A 17,145-nucleotide genomic window follows, 5' to 3' on the forward strand; every position below is an offset into this window, starting at 1 on the left:
CAGTTGTGATAACAGAGTGCTGTTAGACGCAGCTGTTAAATTCCTCTGTTTCAAATTCAAAATTGACGAAACGGAACATTCTACCCACCTTTGGGGTTTCAGTCAGTTCATGGAGCATTCATAATCCTTTGCCAACAAAAAATGGCATCACTAGTCCCCAACATCCCCCTCCCCTCGCTATGGACCACTCCACTTACACACAGAATGGCAGAATTGGTGGACCAAAGTTGCTGTGCCGTGGAAACATGCCTGAACTACTTGGCGAGCCTCCGCCCAACGGATATACGACAGACCCTTGACTATCTCGGCGTGCACCACTCCGAGGTGCTGTTCGGACTGCTAGCGTTCGTCATGTTTCAGTTCACCAAGTTTACAGCTATCCTCCTCCTTGCTGTCTTTTTGGCTTACTGCATTTTCTACTGGGTAAGTCAGAGCATGGAAGAGAGAGGCAATTTATTTATCTAAGCATCTTGCAGTGGGATACATTCTTCCCGGGACTGAGCCAACGCGAGTCTGGGTTCTCGCGGCGGGATGAATACTTACCCGGAGGTGCCAGCTACCTTGCCTCCTTTCCCGATACGACGGAAAAAGCTGAGTATCGCGATGAGCTAACAAATGCCAGGCTGCCGCCATTCTACGGCACACCGAGTGCTGACCCCAGTCCGGGTGAGTCTGAATCCCGTGCACTGTAAACCCGAACGTAACCACTAATGTTTTTCGCCCCCAAGTGAATTCTAATTATGGGCCAAACCAAGCCCAACGAGGCTCGAAATCTCTGCCACATCAAACCATGCGAAATAATGAAGCTCAAACCGTATCGACGGCCTCTAGTGGAGCAAGCACAACAGATCCAGGAGCTCAGAAAAAGAAGATGCTGGTTCCCATGCTCCCGCAGAACAAATTGGTGGGCAGCAGCAGACCAATGCGTGAATGGAGTAGTGGAATGTCGTCAAAGAGAGAGTCCCGAAAAATGCCCGAGCAAGAAATCCGAAAATCACTAGCTCCGCCTATGGAGAATATCCGTAGAACACCCATAGCACCAATAGAGAATACCCGAAAGTCGCCAAATACGCCCAGTGAGAAATCTGCCACTCCGACGTCAGATACTTTGCGAAAATCGTCCACTCCTCCCTCAGAGAATTCCAGGAAATCGTCCACTCCACCCTCTGAAAACACACAAAGAATGTCTACTCCCACCACGGAGAATACCCGAAACTTGTCATTACACAAACCCGAAAGGGTGTCCGATGGGGCCATATCAACGCCTGTTTTCAACTATAACGGATCGACCCCCCGGGCAACCCTGGAATCTTCGAACAGAAATCGACATTCGTCCAATCGAGCTGACGAACAGCTCAACAGACGATCTCAGTATCCCTACCATGATCATGACCAAGCCAGGCGACCGCTACTCGCAGCAGGTGTCGGAGAGTTCAGATCCCGACGGATTTCGGATGACCCCGCGCAGTTGCGACGCCGCCCGGGATCCCTTGAGGAGCAGCGTCACCGAAGGCCCCCACACCTCAGCTCTCATGATGAGGGAAGAGCGGGGAAGCAACGACGACCTACAAACAACAGACCCGCCGTCACGCGTCGACAATTTCCTGATGAAGCCATCGAGCGCCTGAGGACCGATTACCGCGAGTTTCCGACTCGGAAGATCCAGGCACCAATCCCTTCCGAAGGGGCCTATTATAGCAAGCTCCACAACCTACTCCCAATTAATCGCAACAATTCCGATAGACGGGATCAGAGTCTAGCCCCCAGTAATCGCAATAATTTGGAAAGACGTGATCTATCAAAAAATTCGAGAAATAGTAAGCCGATCAAGGAAAGTACTCAAGGATAGCTGCTGATAGTAATCCAAATTTATTTTAGACAACTTGAGTCCCGATTCAGGTAATCGAAATAGAGATAACCGCCCTAACCCTCCCAAGCTATAGCTTGATCAGAGTTAACAATCAGTCACCTGTCGGAATGGATTGTACCCGATATGAGGTAGGACCTTGTGTAATTTTTTTGAATAATCATTGTATCCAGTATTCCCCAAAGCTCTTACAAAGGCCGTGAGGGAGCGCTCTGCGACTGCCCCAGAGGTATGCAAGAAGAGGACCAAGGTGAAGCCTATCCGTATGTCATAGAGCCTGTACAAGACAGCAGCACCGAAGCAACAGGAAAAAGCGATAAAAATAAGGTTCCTGAAGGTGCAAAAATGACCATGGGCGAGGGGGAACGGGCACAATCATAAAGCGAAATTTCTTTACAATCCGTTTGTTGTGGAACTTTTCGAGCCAACAAAAAAGTATGGGCTGAATGAAGATCCATAGCTGGAGAAAACCAAAATTTCACCCCATACATATTTTATAGAAACAATGTCTAAATTATAAATGAAATAAATATTTATATATTTATATAGATCAAACACACTTTTAAAATGTAACGAAGAGATGCATTACACTTTTGCACAAAAATACCACGAGGAAATATTTTTCATCCCAGGCTCCAACAAATGCAGAAACTAGTTTTTTTTTTTTTTTGTAAAAGCTATCTTAATGAAATGTATAATTTTTAGGAGACCAAGAATAGGTATCGTGATCGAGATATGTACATACATACACACAGAAAACTAATGGATGAATAGGTCAATCTGAGATAAAATCCTGTTAAAAAGGTTTCAAAGCAAATTGAAAATTATCATTTTTAATGGTATTAAATAAAAAAAATAGGGTATAAAAATGTCCATACTCATAGCTGAAACTCGCCGGAGCTGCAACAATGACGTAACATTGCGTGCACACCTAAGTTTTATGCTCTGACCTTTAAAACCGTATTGTATAAAAATTCCAATTAAAATTAGTTCTAAAAATTAGCCAACCTTGTAGAGAATTGATTAATCTATTGAAAAATCTTCGTGGCTTCAGCTAGCTCGTAATATTAAATCGAACTTTAAAATCAGGGAAATGATTCCGGTCCACAAAACAAAACGTTAGCCCATTGTCGACCAGGGGGTACTCCCACGAAATTGATTGAAATGAACAAAGCGCAATTCAGGTGAAAGATATATCTACATGAGGAATCTACAAACATTATTATATTCCGCTAATTTAGCTCAAGTTGTTCACCTATTTAAATAAAGGGGGGTTAAGTGGGTTAAGTTCCTTCACTCACTCCTGATTTTTGGTATATCGGTATATAGTATAGTAAATTTAATACATTTTTTGGTATATTGTCAGACGGTATTTTTTTTAATCGCTGGTCACACAATTATAACAATAACAAAACTAAATAAAAAATTTTAATTAATATTTAATAGGAATAATCTATAATTAGCCGGCTTCTGGGTGTCACTGTCAATGCAATTCACAGTCGTAAGATGACCATCTTCAATCTGTATATATTTGACAAGTGCGGCACGCTGATGCACTACGCTGAGTGGAACCGCACCAAAAAATCCGGCATTACCCGCGAAGAGGTAACAAAGTCAGGGAAATCTATGCGTAAGACTTTAATTACACCCTCTTTCAGGAAGCCAAGCTGACCTACGGCATGCTCTTCTCCATCAAGTCGTTCGTGAGCAAGATATCTCCCTACGATCCTCGCGAGGGCTTCCTCTACTACAAGACAAACCGATACGCCCTTCACTACCTGGAAACGCCCTCGGGACTGAAGTGAGCTGAAACCCATCGCCATTATAAACCCTATAAAACGTATGCATTTTTACAGATTCGTGCTCAACACGGACACGACCGCCATCAACGTCAAAGAGCTGCTACAGCAGCTGTACGCCAAGATCTGGGTGGAGTACGTAGTCCGGGACCCCCTGTGGATGCCCGGCACGGTGGTTACCTCCGAGCTGTTCCAGAGCAAGCTGGACGAGTTCATCAAGCAATCGCCCATATTCGGTATCAGAAACATCTAGAATTAAATTACCCCTAAGCCAATATCAAATGCTTACAAAATTCCAACTCTAAGGTCTATGTCATTAGCCTCGGTCCGCGCAGATTTGAGCCGAGTTGCTCTGAATTGCAGGCCACTCTGGCACTCGACCAAATACACGCCTCGGGCGGCGGGCCGGAAATGGCTTGCACTTAAAAAATGTCTGCGCCCGACCGGAGCAGCTTTAAAACTGGCCTCCAGTTGCGCAAGACTTGCCGTGTGCCGTACGGCGCTGACAAAGGGGGACAAATGTCAAAATGATTACTGCAACTCCATGTGGTTTTAACAAGCTTGACTGTAAAAACCTGTAGACTGTGAGGGTGCTGCTGTTGGCGCAGACATCTTAGCCGCGTCAAGGGTTTTTCGCAACTCTGAAAATGATTTGCAGAATGCATCCACAAACCGCTGGGGAAGACCGTAGCAGCAGAGCTACATTGTGGCAGCACAACCGTTGCCACAAACAAACAAGTCGCTCGTCGAATCCCGCGTGCTTTCCTTATATGCATACATACATAAATATATAAATATATATATGCCTTTTACTATATGTACATACATATGTGTCTAGATGTCTTACTTATTCAAAATTTGAGCAAGTCACAAGACGTTTGAACTAAATATGCTTTGTATGGTTTAAGTTTTTTTTGTTCGCTTTGTCTTTGACGAATTTGAAAACGAGTTTTGACAGTGCGAGCTGCTATGAAAGCACCGATCCCGGTGCCGCAATGCAAAAGTGCCCAAGACAATAAAAACGGAACCACAAAGCGGTTTCTTTTCGTAGCGACGAAGAAATCAATTTCAAAGCCAAACGCCCGGTCCGAAAAATAAATCAAACGGTCAGCCCAGCCATCAACCTGCCTAATGACATCTAGGCATTGGGGCCTTCTCCCAACAGCATCCGAACCAAGAAAAACTCGAGCTGGAGCCCGAACACACGAACGGGTTACAAAACGCCCTTTCCAAATCGGCATCGAACCCACATCCAAACGATTGCATGGATTCGTGTCTGTGCATAGATAGACGGCAGGCACAGATGCGTATCTTGTGGATACCAGTTCCGAGAGATGCTGCCCCCACATACATATATGGGCATACATATGTATGTAGATTTAGTAGGTGCCCCGACCCCGACCGCCCTTTCTTTCCTTTCCTTTCTTTCTGTTTCTATCGATTAGACGATCGGCAGCACCATCGGCATAGGCTCACAATTAGTTATAGCTCTGATGGGTGAGAGGGGAAAGCTAGCTTTTGGTTTCTTCGACCTCTCCCAGCTCCAGCGTCCGCAGCTTTCGGTTTCCATTCGCAAAAAGTTACGCAAATGACGGGCAACTCAATTTCCGAGTTTCAGTGTTCGATTTTCGTCACCGACTCAAGCACCAGCTCAAGCATCGACTCGAGCCACGACCGGCAAGGTTAGTAACGCTTTGTTGGACAGCGGCCAGCTTTTGGAATTGGAAATTGTCGCCCGGTAACGTCATTAAATGATTACTTGATTACTTTGCGACGCCGCAACCTTTTCTCGTGGATGCTCGTAATTAAAAGTTTAACGAGCACATTTTGCTCACATTTCTCACCTTTGCAATGGTCCAGCGGAGAAAGAAACAGGCACGTAGAGGCCGGAGAAGACCCCACATTCCCACCCACGCAGATTAAGTTGATCAAGGCCCTGCGCTGCCACGAGGGCGGACCTGACAGACACCAATAAACCAAAAACAAACCCAGTCCCGACTTAAATAGTATGCAAAGTTGTAGGCCTAGCCCAGAAATAGATTGGACCGAAGAAATCTCGCACGTTCCACGTGAATCTACCAAAATATGTCAATTTTGAACAGTTCTGAACAGATCAAAAGTTGACTCTGGGTCGGCCCTTTTATAATAGTGTGAGTGGGTAAAATTCTCTGAAGTTTCCATTGATATGTGGATGAAATTCGTATCCTCCCCATCTGACGTAACCTTCAACTACCTAGGCCTGTAATAAGGGCAGAGCTCGTTGGGTGGGTACTGGCTCGTCACCAATTAAGAAACGGTGGGTGTCAACATTCCACTAATGAGATGACAATGACAATGAATGTGAGCAGAGCTATTGCATTTTTTACATTGCTCAAATTTTAAAAATTAATGGCAGGGCACTCTACTTTTCCTTCCCCCAAGAGAGGGGCAAGTCTACGTACAAAAAATAAAGAGCATGAGGCATCAGTTTGTTGAAGATTTACGATCATGGCCCCCAAACGCGGTGGTTGGGGAAGTGCTCCACTCCAGGAATTCCATTGAGTTTTGCTTGAACCTTTTCAAGGTTCTCGTTCTGGACCTTGGTGTACGTGCCAACTGCACGTAGGCCTTGCCAGTTTGTGGTGCAGGGAGGAGCGACTGCTGATGCAGATGGAAATCGATTAAGGAACAATTATCTAGTTGCGGCTCCTTGCGTCAGCTCCTGCGGTCGAACCGAGACCGTGATCGTGGTCGCGATGGCTTGATCGAATGCAACTGTGGTCACGCAGTCCAAAGTCAAGGAAAACCAGTTGTCGCTCAACCGCCGACTAACTAACTCAGCCCAACTCCTGCCCACGGGGTGCAACTATGATTAAGGTGATGATGATGATGATAGCGACGACATCATATCCCATTTTCATGTGAATTTTCATTTGTATTTAATTTCGTCACAAACTCAAAAATGCTGTGAACAGCAAACAAAGCCTGGTCAGTGTGTAAATGTAGGTGAATGAGTGAATGGGGGATAGGGATGCGCGAGATGAGGTTGTACATGGTTGTGGGTCAAGATTTTTAAAATTATGTCCCCATGAAGTGGATCCCATTTAAATCGTGTTGATCACTCTATAATAATAATATTGATCATTCTGAATTTGTCTGGGAATAGTAGCAAAAGATACCCAAAATATAAATACGCAGCAGCTTTAATTTCGAATTATTTTTATTTGTAAATGTTGATTTTGTTGGTGTTGTTTCGCCGTTTTGTTTAAACGAAGAGAGGATGATGCTTGATGTGTACACATATGTATGTACATACTCAAATGGTATGTTCATTTTGTGTGTGACTTAACTTATGTCGTACCGTGCTAAGCTGCTAAATACCTAAACCTACAGAAATGGAGATTTCGAATGTGAATGTGAGAGGATGTGTGCGTGGTGTGTGTGTATCTGTGTGTGAGTATAACCGTTGAAGGTGCAAGTGTTGGATTTGAGTGAAGATATAGATAATGATAGAATATTATTAAGTTATAAAACGATTATCGACTATGTCCCGCCCTTGCTCTGTGTGCCATATGCGTAAGTACAGATACAGATACATAGGAACAGATGGGGATGAATAAGATTTGGGGTGTTCGATCAACACTCTCCACATTCCACTCTGACTCCGTCTCTAACTCTGACTCTGTCTCCGATTCTGAGAGAGCGCCACTTCAGTGGATCGGCTTGTGGAATCGCCTAGGTGGTGGCCAGCTTCTTAACCTTCTTCTGCCGCTCGCTCTCGTTCTCGTTCTCATCGAGCTTGGCGCTCTCTGTGCTGCTCGACTCGGCATCGTACTCTAGCTCGGGGTCGGGCACCTCTGCGTAGTGGAAGTGTCCCACCATTTGGGAGGACCCGGCCAATGAGCCCTCCAGACCAGCTCCTATCTGGGAGGCATGGCTGCCGTCACCGTATTTCTCGAGGGTGCGGCGGACGAGCTCCTTGGATGGCTGCTTCATGTTCCAGGCCCATCCCAGCTTGTGGAAGGCGTCGAGAACCATGGTGGTGAAGTTAACTCCGTAATTGCCCAGCTCAGCTGCTTTATAGTCCCAGGGGAAAACGTGGTGATAGTTGTGCCAACCCTCGCCCATGGCCACGAGTGACACGTAGATGTTCTCGCTGGGCATAATTCGCCTATTGAGAGAATCATAGTATTAAACCGGATGAACAGAGGCTCTCCTAAATCTCACTCACTTGTCGTACGGACGGGATCCCCAGAGATGGGCAGCACTGTTCACTGACCAGGTGAAGTTCAGGCTACTCACGTATCGGAAGAGGCACTGCTGGATCAAGGCCAGCTGCCAGGATTCACCCCAGCAGTAAACTGGCACTGCGCTGGGAAGGATGAAGCAGAAAAAGATCTTGAGGGGTATGAAGTACTTCTGGTGGAAGCGCACCACGGGATCGCCGAGCACGTCGCTCATGTCGATCTGGCGGCCCCGACGTAGCACATCCGGGTGCTTCAGCATCATCAGCCAGCCCACGTGCGAGAAGAAGAATCCGCGGTTGGCATTGTGCGGATCCGCGTCCGTCTCCGAGTACTTGTGGTGCACGCGGTGGTCCCTCACCCAATCGTACAGGGTGTTCTGCAAGAAGATCGGATGCGAATTAGATTTTCCATCATATTGTGTAAGTTCCTCCCGTCCTGAGGTTCCGTGAGTATGTGCTCTTTTGTGAGTCAGAGGGGTTCGGTTCATAAATTTGGCATTTACGCGAAATAAAAATATATTGTTCGGCTTAATATCCAACTAAGTCTGTCTCTGTCTCTATCTCTATCTCGGGCAGTGTCTCCGTCTAAGCTTCTGCTGAGGTAGGGTTTTCGAGTTGAGCTTAATCGCTGCAGTCATTAAATAAGACAAATGTATCTTTACTCGAACACAAAGCACTTTTGCCAGCAACAGCACCGTCTCTCTCTTGCCCTAGTAGCTTTCGGAATTGTCAATTTTACAGTTTGTCAGCCGCGAAAGGCATTAAGTTGTTATACTTAATGATGCAATTAATGTTAATGGCATTACAGCGGTAGACAAAAACCCCCCAAAAACCGTCGAGGGTGTAGGCTGAGGACGAGGACCGCCCCAAATGGATTGGTAAGTGTCTCAGGTTATGTTTGCATGGTGTCGTAACTCACCTGTCCAGCCACGCAGTAGCAGATCATCAGAATGGAGCGCAGCACAGTGTTCGCCGTGTAGCTGCGATGGGTCCAGAAGCGATGGGCCCCAGCAGTCACTCCGAATCCAGCCACGCCACCAACGAAGAACGCTAAAAAGATACGGGTGATGAGTGATGGAGACGGGAGATGTGTGTAAGTTTCGGCTATAAAACCTGTCCAAAATAGTGTGCTAATTAGATACGAAAAGAAAAAACCGAAATTACATTTCCGCAAATTGAGCTATTCGAGCTTCCACGCTAATTCCCCGAACAAACAACGATATCTGAGATCTGAGATAGCTGCAAGGTCGGACCAGAGGGGAAGTAGTTGATACTCAAGTCATGGCATTCAACTTCACGATTCCGACAATCATCGGAGGCGACTTGGCACCCGCATAGGCATCTTTCAGCCAGCTGCATTGCCAGATGTATTTTTCCACTAATTTCTCAATTAGAATATGCAAAATGCCACTGTCACCATCGAATCAATTGAATAATTCGAGTGAGTGCAATTAGAGTTAATTGCCGATCGGTCCGTGCATCATTTGGCAGCCCTATCGGTGGGGTTTTCCGTGTCCCCTAACGATTCTACGATCGGACGAATGGAATTCCTCGTACACCTCACATTTCTGAATCCAACTAATGAACTTTTAACGATTTCTCTGGCGGGAATTTCATCGATAGAGGAAATATTAACCTTCACAGTCTTGTGGCTTGAGTAGTTTCGACAGAGTTCGAGAACTGATCCAAGACCCAGTGTACACATGTATGTATATACAACAGAATGACGAAGAGGAAGATCTGACTGAATCTGAATCTGAATTGCAAATGTGGTGCATGCCTGTGGCCAATGCATGGGTCAAGTTCAGGGAGGTGCGCAGTCCAATCCAGCTGCGTTGCCGAAATTGTATCTACGCGTGTCGATTGTGTTGACTTGGAGATCGCTAAATCGCTAAGCTGCATTAGATATTCCAAGAAAGGGTTATCTTGCACCCAAAAAAGCGTCCCTATCCCAGGCAGTGCTTTGACTTGACTCTCGGCACATAGACCTCGACACGGCCATCCATACATATTAGTTTTTGGCCCAGCTTCATTATCGCCGAATGTGAGACCGCTTATGTAAGTCCTCTCCGTCTCCGTCCTCACCGTTTAATCAACATCTTCTGTGTTCAGCACGACAATTTTCGCCATCAAAAAACCGGCAAAAAGATGATAATTTCGAGCATCGTGTATCGAGCGTTGAGCATCACCAGGCGTTGCACGTTCGAGGGGCAATTTGCCAAAATATTTACGAGCTCGACGCCCCAAATAGGGACCAAGTCCACACAAGGATACTGGATTCCTGGTGCTTACATCCGAACCCTTTGGCCCTTGGTTGGCCCGCACAATGAGCAATAAATATTAAAAATTACAGTCTATTAAGGCATTTTTCGCGGTACTCCCATTAAGTGGGAAGTACCCAAGTACCCGCTGAGAGACCGTGTATGCACTGGTAATTCCAATGAATACGAAATCGGCTGCAGAGGATCCCCTACCTCTGCTGTCTGTAGTCTGAAGTCTGTCTCAATGTCAACGTCATATGCCTCATGCCTCGCATGTGGATTGCCCATAAATCCGACCTCAGAGGAGCCCTGGGCAGGGCGACTGTTGGCCTACGCACCGCTGAGTGAGCCTCCATCGAGTGTTTACCGTACCGGCAACTCATCTGCGACTTGCGCAATGTGTGCTGTGGTCGATGAGTCGATGTGGTGGGGGCAGATGAAGCAACCTTGGGCTGCTCGCCTGAGAAACAACGGGGTGAAGCCAGCAAGCCCTAAATAAATTTGTGTCAAGCGATTCTTGTTTCTCTTCTGCTGGCCGCATATTTAGTGGCTTCTTTGTTTTCGCTTCGTTTTCCGCAATCCACCTGTGTCAGTCGAATTTTGTGCTGAGGCTGAAATTGCATACCAAAAAGAAGCACAAAACATTCAACAACTCAAAGCCAAAACCCAAAACCAAATCCAAATGAAAGAAATTTCAACATTGGGCAACCCAAGACCCATCGAAGAAGACGCTAATGCCGACGAGAGTTGAAAGCGAGGCAGCATGTTAAGCGGCACTTAATTAAAGGCAATAGGAAGGGGCCCAAAGGGCAACATAGATACACAGCCCAAAAGAAAACCCAAAGAGGCGTTAAGCGGAGGGAGCGTTAAATTGCAAATAATTGTGTGGTCGGGAAGAGACAACATCATCAACAACGCCATCTGCCACGGCATCAGCGATCGATGGAAATCGGTTGGTGAGTGGAGGCGAGGTGACTCTTTCTTTCCACACCTTTCCAAATCTAATTCGTGGCCAGAGAAAGAGAGAGTGGGAGATGCACGGACAGATAGACAAGGGGTTACGCAATGCCGGATGGGGGCTGACATACTTACACCAGAGCGTCGTGTACGGGTTGAGGTCGCGCAGGGGATAGGTGAACAGGCAGACGACGGCCACGATGTGGAGCAAAGAGATCTGGATGACTTTGTCCCACTTGAGAGGCGCCAGGAACTGATAGCCGAGCACCTTGTCCCCCTGGAAGTTCTTCGTGTATACCTCCAGGTCGATCTGGTCCTTGGGCACATGATCGACGAGGTCCTTGGGAACTATCGAAGCTGCCGGCTTCATTGACGAAAGGCTCTTGGGGAGCGGCAGTTTGCCACGCGGGGGCAGTTCCGGGGAGGAATCCTCACCCCGGCGTGCCTGAGCTGAATCGCCGCTCAGCTTAGAACGACGGGACAGCAGCGGAGGACTTCCCTCGCCGCTGCTGGGGATCGGCGTCTTGCTGCATACTCGCTCCGACGTGGAGAGGTGACCCATTTCGCCTTCGCTCAGGTGGCACTCACTTCGCTGGCAAAGAGGTGTTTTGGGCTGGGGCCTGGGCTTGGGTTTGCCGGCGGAAACCGCGTTTCGTAACAGTCCGAGCACTCCGAACTTTCTTCACAGGTTAACACACAAAACAAACTTAATTGCAGCTGGAGTCGGAGTACTTGGCTATCTGGGGGGAGACGGATGGCGATGGCGAACGCGCACTCAACACTGTCACTGGCGCGGCCCTTTAGTTCGGTCAGCGGTGTTTCTTCGGGGCTGGCGGAGACTTGGTGGGACGTTTGGCAGGAATCGCTTGTTCCGCTCTGCTGTTTCTAACGAACTCGACGCGGCGCCGTTCCGTAGACAAATGATCGTAGCCAAAAGTGTAAATTCCTACCAATGGCTGTGGGGGCTCCACTGGCTCCAGCAGCAGCAGAAGCAGCACAATCAAAGGCAGCGACTGAGGCAGAGACAGAAACAAAAAACAGAGAGACAGACAATCTGACTGATTGACCGACTGACGGACGGAGTTTCCGTTGTCGTGCTTTTTGTTGTGTGTTGGTGCGCGGACGCATAAAGGTAAAGAGAAGAAAAGAAAATAAAAGATGGCAAGAAGGCCAAGATTATGGCACCACACACACATTCGCAAACTCATGCGAGCCGACAGCCGAACGAACCACCTGTAGCAACGAGCGCGCAAGCAGTAAAGCCAGCAGATTCGTATCCGCTGCCCATCACATTCGCCAAGTGAGTGGGAGGTCCGGTCATGCATCGCGAAGGGAAACCTTCAGCCATAGGATAATACCAAAATCCGATATACTCAAATAAATATTGATTTTAGTCGTCTGGCTCGGTTATATGCAAGATATCGGTAGGACTGAAATCAAATATATGTACATATGTACATGTTCAAACAAAATTTAATATGAATATTTGGATATGAAACAGAAAGAACAAAGTTAAATGCTACCATAGAAAACACTTTTGCTATAAGCTTTATTTGCTTAGATTGTTATATGCCAAGGGTAGCAGAGAGTCGATGCATTATTATCGGACATGCTATATCTCTCTCGCTCTCCCACTCACCGCGGCTGGCTGGGCCAAACGACAAGAAGTCTGCCGGTGCTCCTAGCGATTACTCACGAATGCTGCACGAAGCTGCCGCGCAGGCGCTTCTAATTGCATTTGCTATTTATTGTTTGAGCAGCAATCGGCGATACTAATTGAGAGATATAGGCTTTCCATAAAACGGATTTGCAAATCCATCTTGTGTTGCAAACTGCTGGAAGCCAAAGAATTGAAGTCCATTACAATATCTTTTCGGCTTAGCAGGTAATCAAAATATAACGTAAATGATAAAAAAAACCTACATAGTCTACAAAGAAAGAAGCGATTTCTAATTCAGGCGAAGTGAGTGGATCCCAGTCAAAGGCTGGCAGTGGATTCTCCGATTCTGCTGCCCTATTTGCATAGTTTCCGACTCAATCTCTCCTTTTGCAAGCGGCACAGCTCAGATCAATAAAATACATTCGAGTCATCTTCTTCAGATACTTCCATTTCTCTGTGTACGTGTGAGTGTTAGTGTTGACTGAAGTCAAAAGCCGTTCAGCAGCGGCGCAGCCCGAAGACCGCAAACACAGACCCAAGCAGAAGAGAAGAGTGGCTTTCTCTTTACGTAACCTCGGCGACAGAAACCGAAACCCAACCAAAACTTAATTAAAGTCCAAAAGCAAAAGCAGAAAACCCGAAACGAAATAAAATAGTCCGAACCAAAAGGAAGCTCTTCTCCTCGTAAAACTCGGGCCCCAAAATGAGTTTACCACCTCCCCAGCCCAGTTAGTAGTACTCGTTCCATCCGTTCAAAGACGTTCAAAATGTCACGCGACCAATCCCTTTGATGTCTGTTGATAGGTGGTGCCCCACTGCTGTGGTGCTGATGGTGTTGCAGAGTCCAATGATGTGCTAAAGCTGCTGCTGCGGTGTTGTAAGCACTGGCCATTAGCCAATTATGCAAAGCAACGGCAGCTACAGCGATGACAACGACGGACATCTGCAGAAAAACGCTTTCAAATTGTACGAACATTTTACACCAGAGACGGCCCCAAAGACAACGACGGAAGGGCAGGGTAGGACTGACTGGAATGCTTTGTTTATAAACAAACAACAAACTGGAAATCTTTGAAACCACTTTGATATACTATTGCGCAGCTTCTCTTTTCGCATTGTCAGCGTTTTTTATGAGCTTACCAAAGTCGTGAACACCAGCGTTCTTGCTCGAAAAGTCCCCCAAAACAAAGCAGCTGACTGGGATCGCATATGCATACATATACATATGTATGTAGTACTTTATAATAATATATTGAAGGTATGTACATATGTATGTATGTATTCTTTGTACTTCTTGGCTACGCTCAAAAGAAATCTATTCATCCGTATGAAACGACCATTTGCCAGCGATTAGTTCGCAAGTTGGTGAATAGTTGAATTGATAAATTGATGTATTGGTGAATTGGTGACTTCCATATATGTTTGCTCTCAGGGCTACTCTTCATAGAGTATGAAGCGGCAACACCTGCTCAAATCGAGCACACATCTATGTATGTATGGCCCTACCTACGCCACCAGGCGTTAGTTATTACATATTAGTTATTGGGAATTAGGCATTACATAATCTGAAAAGTCAAAAGGCAACAGATTTTGCGTACTCCACGTACTACAGAGCCGTGTTTGTGCAACCTTCAACTGTCTCTCAGACGGTCTATGGAAAACAAATTAACAAAACAACAAAGCGGAGAACACGACGAGACTGCAATTTGCAACAAAAGGCCCAAACGGAGTGGAGCCTAGTGCTGTGGAGCGGATTACTGATTTTCGGCTGCCACAACAGCAACGCAACGCAAACAGACAGTACTAGTAAACGCAGCTTTTAGCAGTCAAATTCATTAGTAAATACTTCAGTTTATAGTCATTAGGAATTGGTACAAGTGGCAGGCCACACTCGAATATGAGTAATTTCCGATTTGGAATGTTCACACCTTGCCCTGGGAATCGGCCCCACCAAAGGGGAGGGGTAAATGATGGGGATAACCAGCGCTTTGCACGGTCCTAGCATCGATTGTTCTGACGAGCGATACGTTTGCCTAAACCGTGTTAAATGGGCAAACACTAAGCTACCTCCAGGCAGGAGCTTCTGTTGAGGCTGCCACCAAGTAGAGAAGGGATTATCGGCATTGACAACAGTGCAGGCTTCTGGGCGGCAGATACTGAGTGCGTCGTCAATATTGACGAATCAATCAGTAGCTCCACCTGGTACTGGGCACACATTGCGTATGGGCAATCAAATCATTAGGTCCCATACAGTTTTGCGTAAAGAGCCCGAGACCGAGCATAAGCGCTATCCCTATCCGATCCGAAACGATCATGGGAAAGCAAACGAACCGATTGCCAAATGCCAATTTATTTGGCATCCGTAAACAGCAATCAGAAAGAGAAAGAGCCCGGCTAAAGTTCGAAAACAATCTCGAACTTTACACCGAATTGGAATACCTAATGAATGTTATTTTTGATTTGTGAGCTTGTTTGGTTGCTCTTGAGAAATGCTGGCCAAGTGCATCTGATGCCGATGGCGATGCCGACGCCGACTCCTCTTCCCACTCCTTTGCCCATATGGAGCCCACGCCGAAGTGGAAATCGAGCTTTACCTTTGTTTGCTACCCAAACCCAAAACCCAGACGCAAACGCAGACCCAAACTCTGAAACGTCCACAGCTTTGTGTATCAGGCCAATAATTAGGCTTCGTGTTTGCTCCCCTCCCTCTACCCTACTCTCTTGGCCAATTGTTGGTGCTTAATTTATTTTTACGACTGCCTCGACTATTTCACGCATCATTTCGAAGACGAATGACGCAAGTCGCAAGCCAAGCAAGACGCACGACCAGCCAAACGGACTTCACATGAACTTCTCGCGATTGAGGAAGTGATTGGCGGGCAGGGCATTCTCCTCGAGCCGCACCTGCTCCTTAATGCACTCGACAATAGGACGGCCGGTCTCCACCGCTCGGGTCAGGCCCTGGCGCACGGCCACCGATCCGACGGTGCGCAGATCCTTGGCCCAGTCGAGTGCTGCAAAAACGCGGATCACACTGGCCCCCACGCCGCCCGCGTAGTCGCCGAACTCCCCGCTCTGGTAATCCTGGGGCAGGAGGTAGTGAAACTGGGGCCAGTAGCTTTTCGTGATGATGAAAATGCTGTTGGAGTCGGTGGGCTTGAACCCCTTGTGGATGCTCCACACAAAGTGGGCAGAGTTCACCAGATTTCCCAGGTTGATCACGATCAGGCTGCGCAACCAGAAGCCCACGAACATAGAGGCGGACAGGGAGTCCCCGAAGTACTGGAAAGGGGTGTTCACCGACAGAAGAATGTTGAAGAATATGTACAGCAGAACGTAGAAGCTGAAGATCACAAAGATATCCGAGGAATCGGAGAATAATAACAGAGCTGAGAAAAAGTTCACCAGTCACCTACCGCTTCTGGAACATCACTATCGAATCACTTTCCAGATCCGACATGTCCACGTCCTTCAAGAGCTCCTCCTGCTGGGGCGAGTACTTGAGGAGACCGCCGCGCACCTGAGCGTACAGGAAGCTGTGCTTGCTGTAGTAGGGATCCTCGTCCTGCTGGAACTTGTCGTGGTGGAGGCGGTGGGCTTGGACGACACTGTAAATGGAGCCCTGGCACAAAAACGAGAAACGGAAGAGAAAATGTGAACCGGTTGGGTTTTTGTCGGTGCTAAAAGCACAGACGAAAGCTTTTTGGACCGCTTTTACCAGTTGCTAAGTCACCCGAAGCTAGCGGGGTCGTGCACGTAAGCTCACCTGGCCGGCCATTGTCTGGCAGAACATGAGGAAGACCCGCAAAGGCTTCGATGCCGTGAACGTTCTATGGGCCCACAGCCGATGCACGCCCACGGTGGCCCCCATTATGCCCAGAAGCGTCAGGAGCGCAGCTGTGGAAGGGGAGAGAGATCGAAGGGCGAGTGGAACCAACACATTTGTTAGGCAGCACGTTGAGCTGATTAACTTTCTGAACTCACTGAATAAAATAGTGGACCAATCGGCACTCGACACCAGAACGTAGATTCCGTAGAGGCCGAGAATGTTCACGTGGATGTAGAACAGCACCAGAGGCCATATGGCGTCCCGCTTTTTGAACTCACTCCCCAAGGAGCTGCTATCCTGGTCAGCATCATTCTGGCTCTGCTTCTCCATTGCTGATCGCTGACTATTCCTGATTCCAGATTCGTGATCCCTGATCGCTGCCTCGTCTATTCCACACGCCAACCCATGCGATACTGAACGATTTCCGGCGCCCGAGAACACGGCGAGGCGAAGGTCTGCCCTGGGCTGAGCTTCGAGTGCTTGCATATGCATGAGGAACGCAAAATGCCCCAAGACTAATACATACCTAGGAAGGCGCACAGTCGAG

The 17,145-nt window shown here is 47.3% G+C and overlaps 4 protein-coding genes across 6 annotated transcripts; 2 read left to right on the forward strand and 2 right to left on the reverse strand.

The window, feature by feature from the left end:
- Nucleotides 1-71: 71 nt before the first annotated feature.
- LOC111066649 (serine/arginine repetitive matrix protein 2) lies at nt 72-2,401 on the forward strand. 2 transcript variants are annotated; one of them, XM_022355400.2, is made up of 5 exons: nt 74-423; nt 477-666; nt 729-1,817; nt 1,879-1,998; nt 2,053-2,401. In XM_022355400.2, exons 1-4 carry the CDS (start codon nt 142-144, stop codon nt 1,941-1,943), a joined length of 1,626 nt encoding a protein of 541 aa, XP_022211092.1. In that variant the 5' UTR covers nt 74-141; the 3' UTR covers nt 1,944-1,998; nt 2,053-2,401. The 2 variants fall into 2 exon arrangements, with proteins under 2 accessions (XP_022211093.1, XP_022211092.1); XM_022355401.2 differs by lacking the exon at nt 2,053-2,401 and having other exon boundaries at nt 72-423; nt 729-1,968.
- Nucleotides 2,402-3,258: 857 nt separating this feature from the next.
- On the forward strand, nt 3,259-3,976 carry LOC111066594 (trafficking protein particle complex subunit 1). Its single transcript, XM_022355325.2, has 3 exons — nt 3,259-3,472; nt 3,526-3,668; nt 3,724-3,976. The coding sequence occupies exons 1-3, from the start codon at nt 3,374-3,376 to the stop codon at nt 3,917-3,919; spliced, it is 438 nt and encodes a 145-aa protein (XP_022211017.1). The 5' UTR covers nt 3,259-3,373; the 3' UTR covers nt 3,920-3,976.
- A 2,874-nt stretch (nt 3,977-6,850) lies between these two features.
- LOC111066598 (acyl-CoA Delta(11) desaturase) lies at nt 6,851-11,872 on the reverse strand. 2 transcript variants are annotated; one of them, XM_022355331.1, is made up of 4 exons: nt 9,528-9,684; nt 8,811-8,941; nt 7,877-8,268; nt 6,851-7,816 (listed from the first exon to the last, which is right to left on the reverse strand). In XM_022355331.1, exons 1-4 carry the CDS (start codon nt 9,667-9,669, stop codon nt 7,381-7,383), a joined length of 1,101 nt encoding a protein of 366 aa, XP_022211023.1. In that variant the 5' UTR covers nt 9,670-9,684; the 3' UTR covers nt 6,851-7,380. The 2 variants fall into 2 exon arrangements, with proteins under 2 accessions (XP_022211023.1, XP_022211022.2); XM_022355330.2 differs by lacking the exon at nt 9,528-9,684 and adding an exon at nt 11,245-11,872 and having other exon boundaries at nt 6,852-7,816.
- Nucleotides 11,873-15,500: 3,628 nt separating this feature from the next.
- Nucleotides 15,501-17,020, reverse strand: LOC111066600 (acyl-CoA Delta-12 desaturase). Its single transcript, XM_022355332.2, has 4 exons — nt 16,754-17,020; nt 16,536-16,666; nt 16,186-16,391; nt 15,501-16,112 (listed from the first exon to the last, which is right to left on the reverse strand). Exons 1-4 carry the CDS (start codon nt 16,926-16,928, stop codon nt 15,611-15,613), a joined length of 1,014 nt encoding a protein of 337 aa, XP_022211024.2. The 5' UTR covers nt 16,929-17,020; the 3' UTR covers nt 15,501-15,610.
- Nucleotides 17,021-17,145: the final 125 nt, after the last annotated feature.

The sequence above is a fragment of the Drosophila obscura genome, unplaced genomic scaffold (assembly GCF_018151105.1).
Source record: "Drosophila obscura isolate BZ-5 IFL unplaced genomic scaffold, ASM1815110v1 contig_150, whole genome shotgun sequence".
In the NCBI taxonomy this organism is placed as follows: Eukaryota; Metazoa; Arthropoda; class Insecta; order Diptera; family Drosophilidae; genus Drosophila; species Drosophila obscura.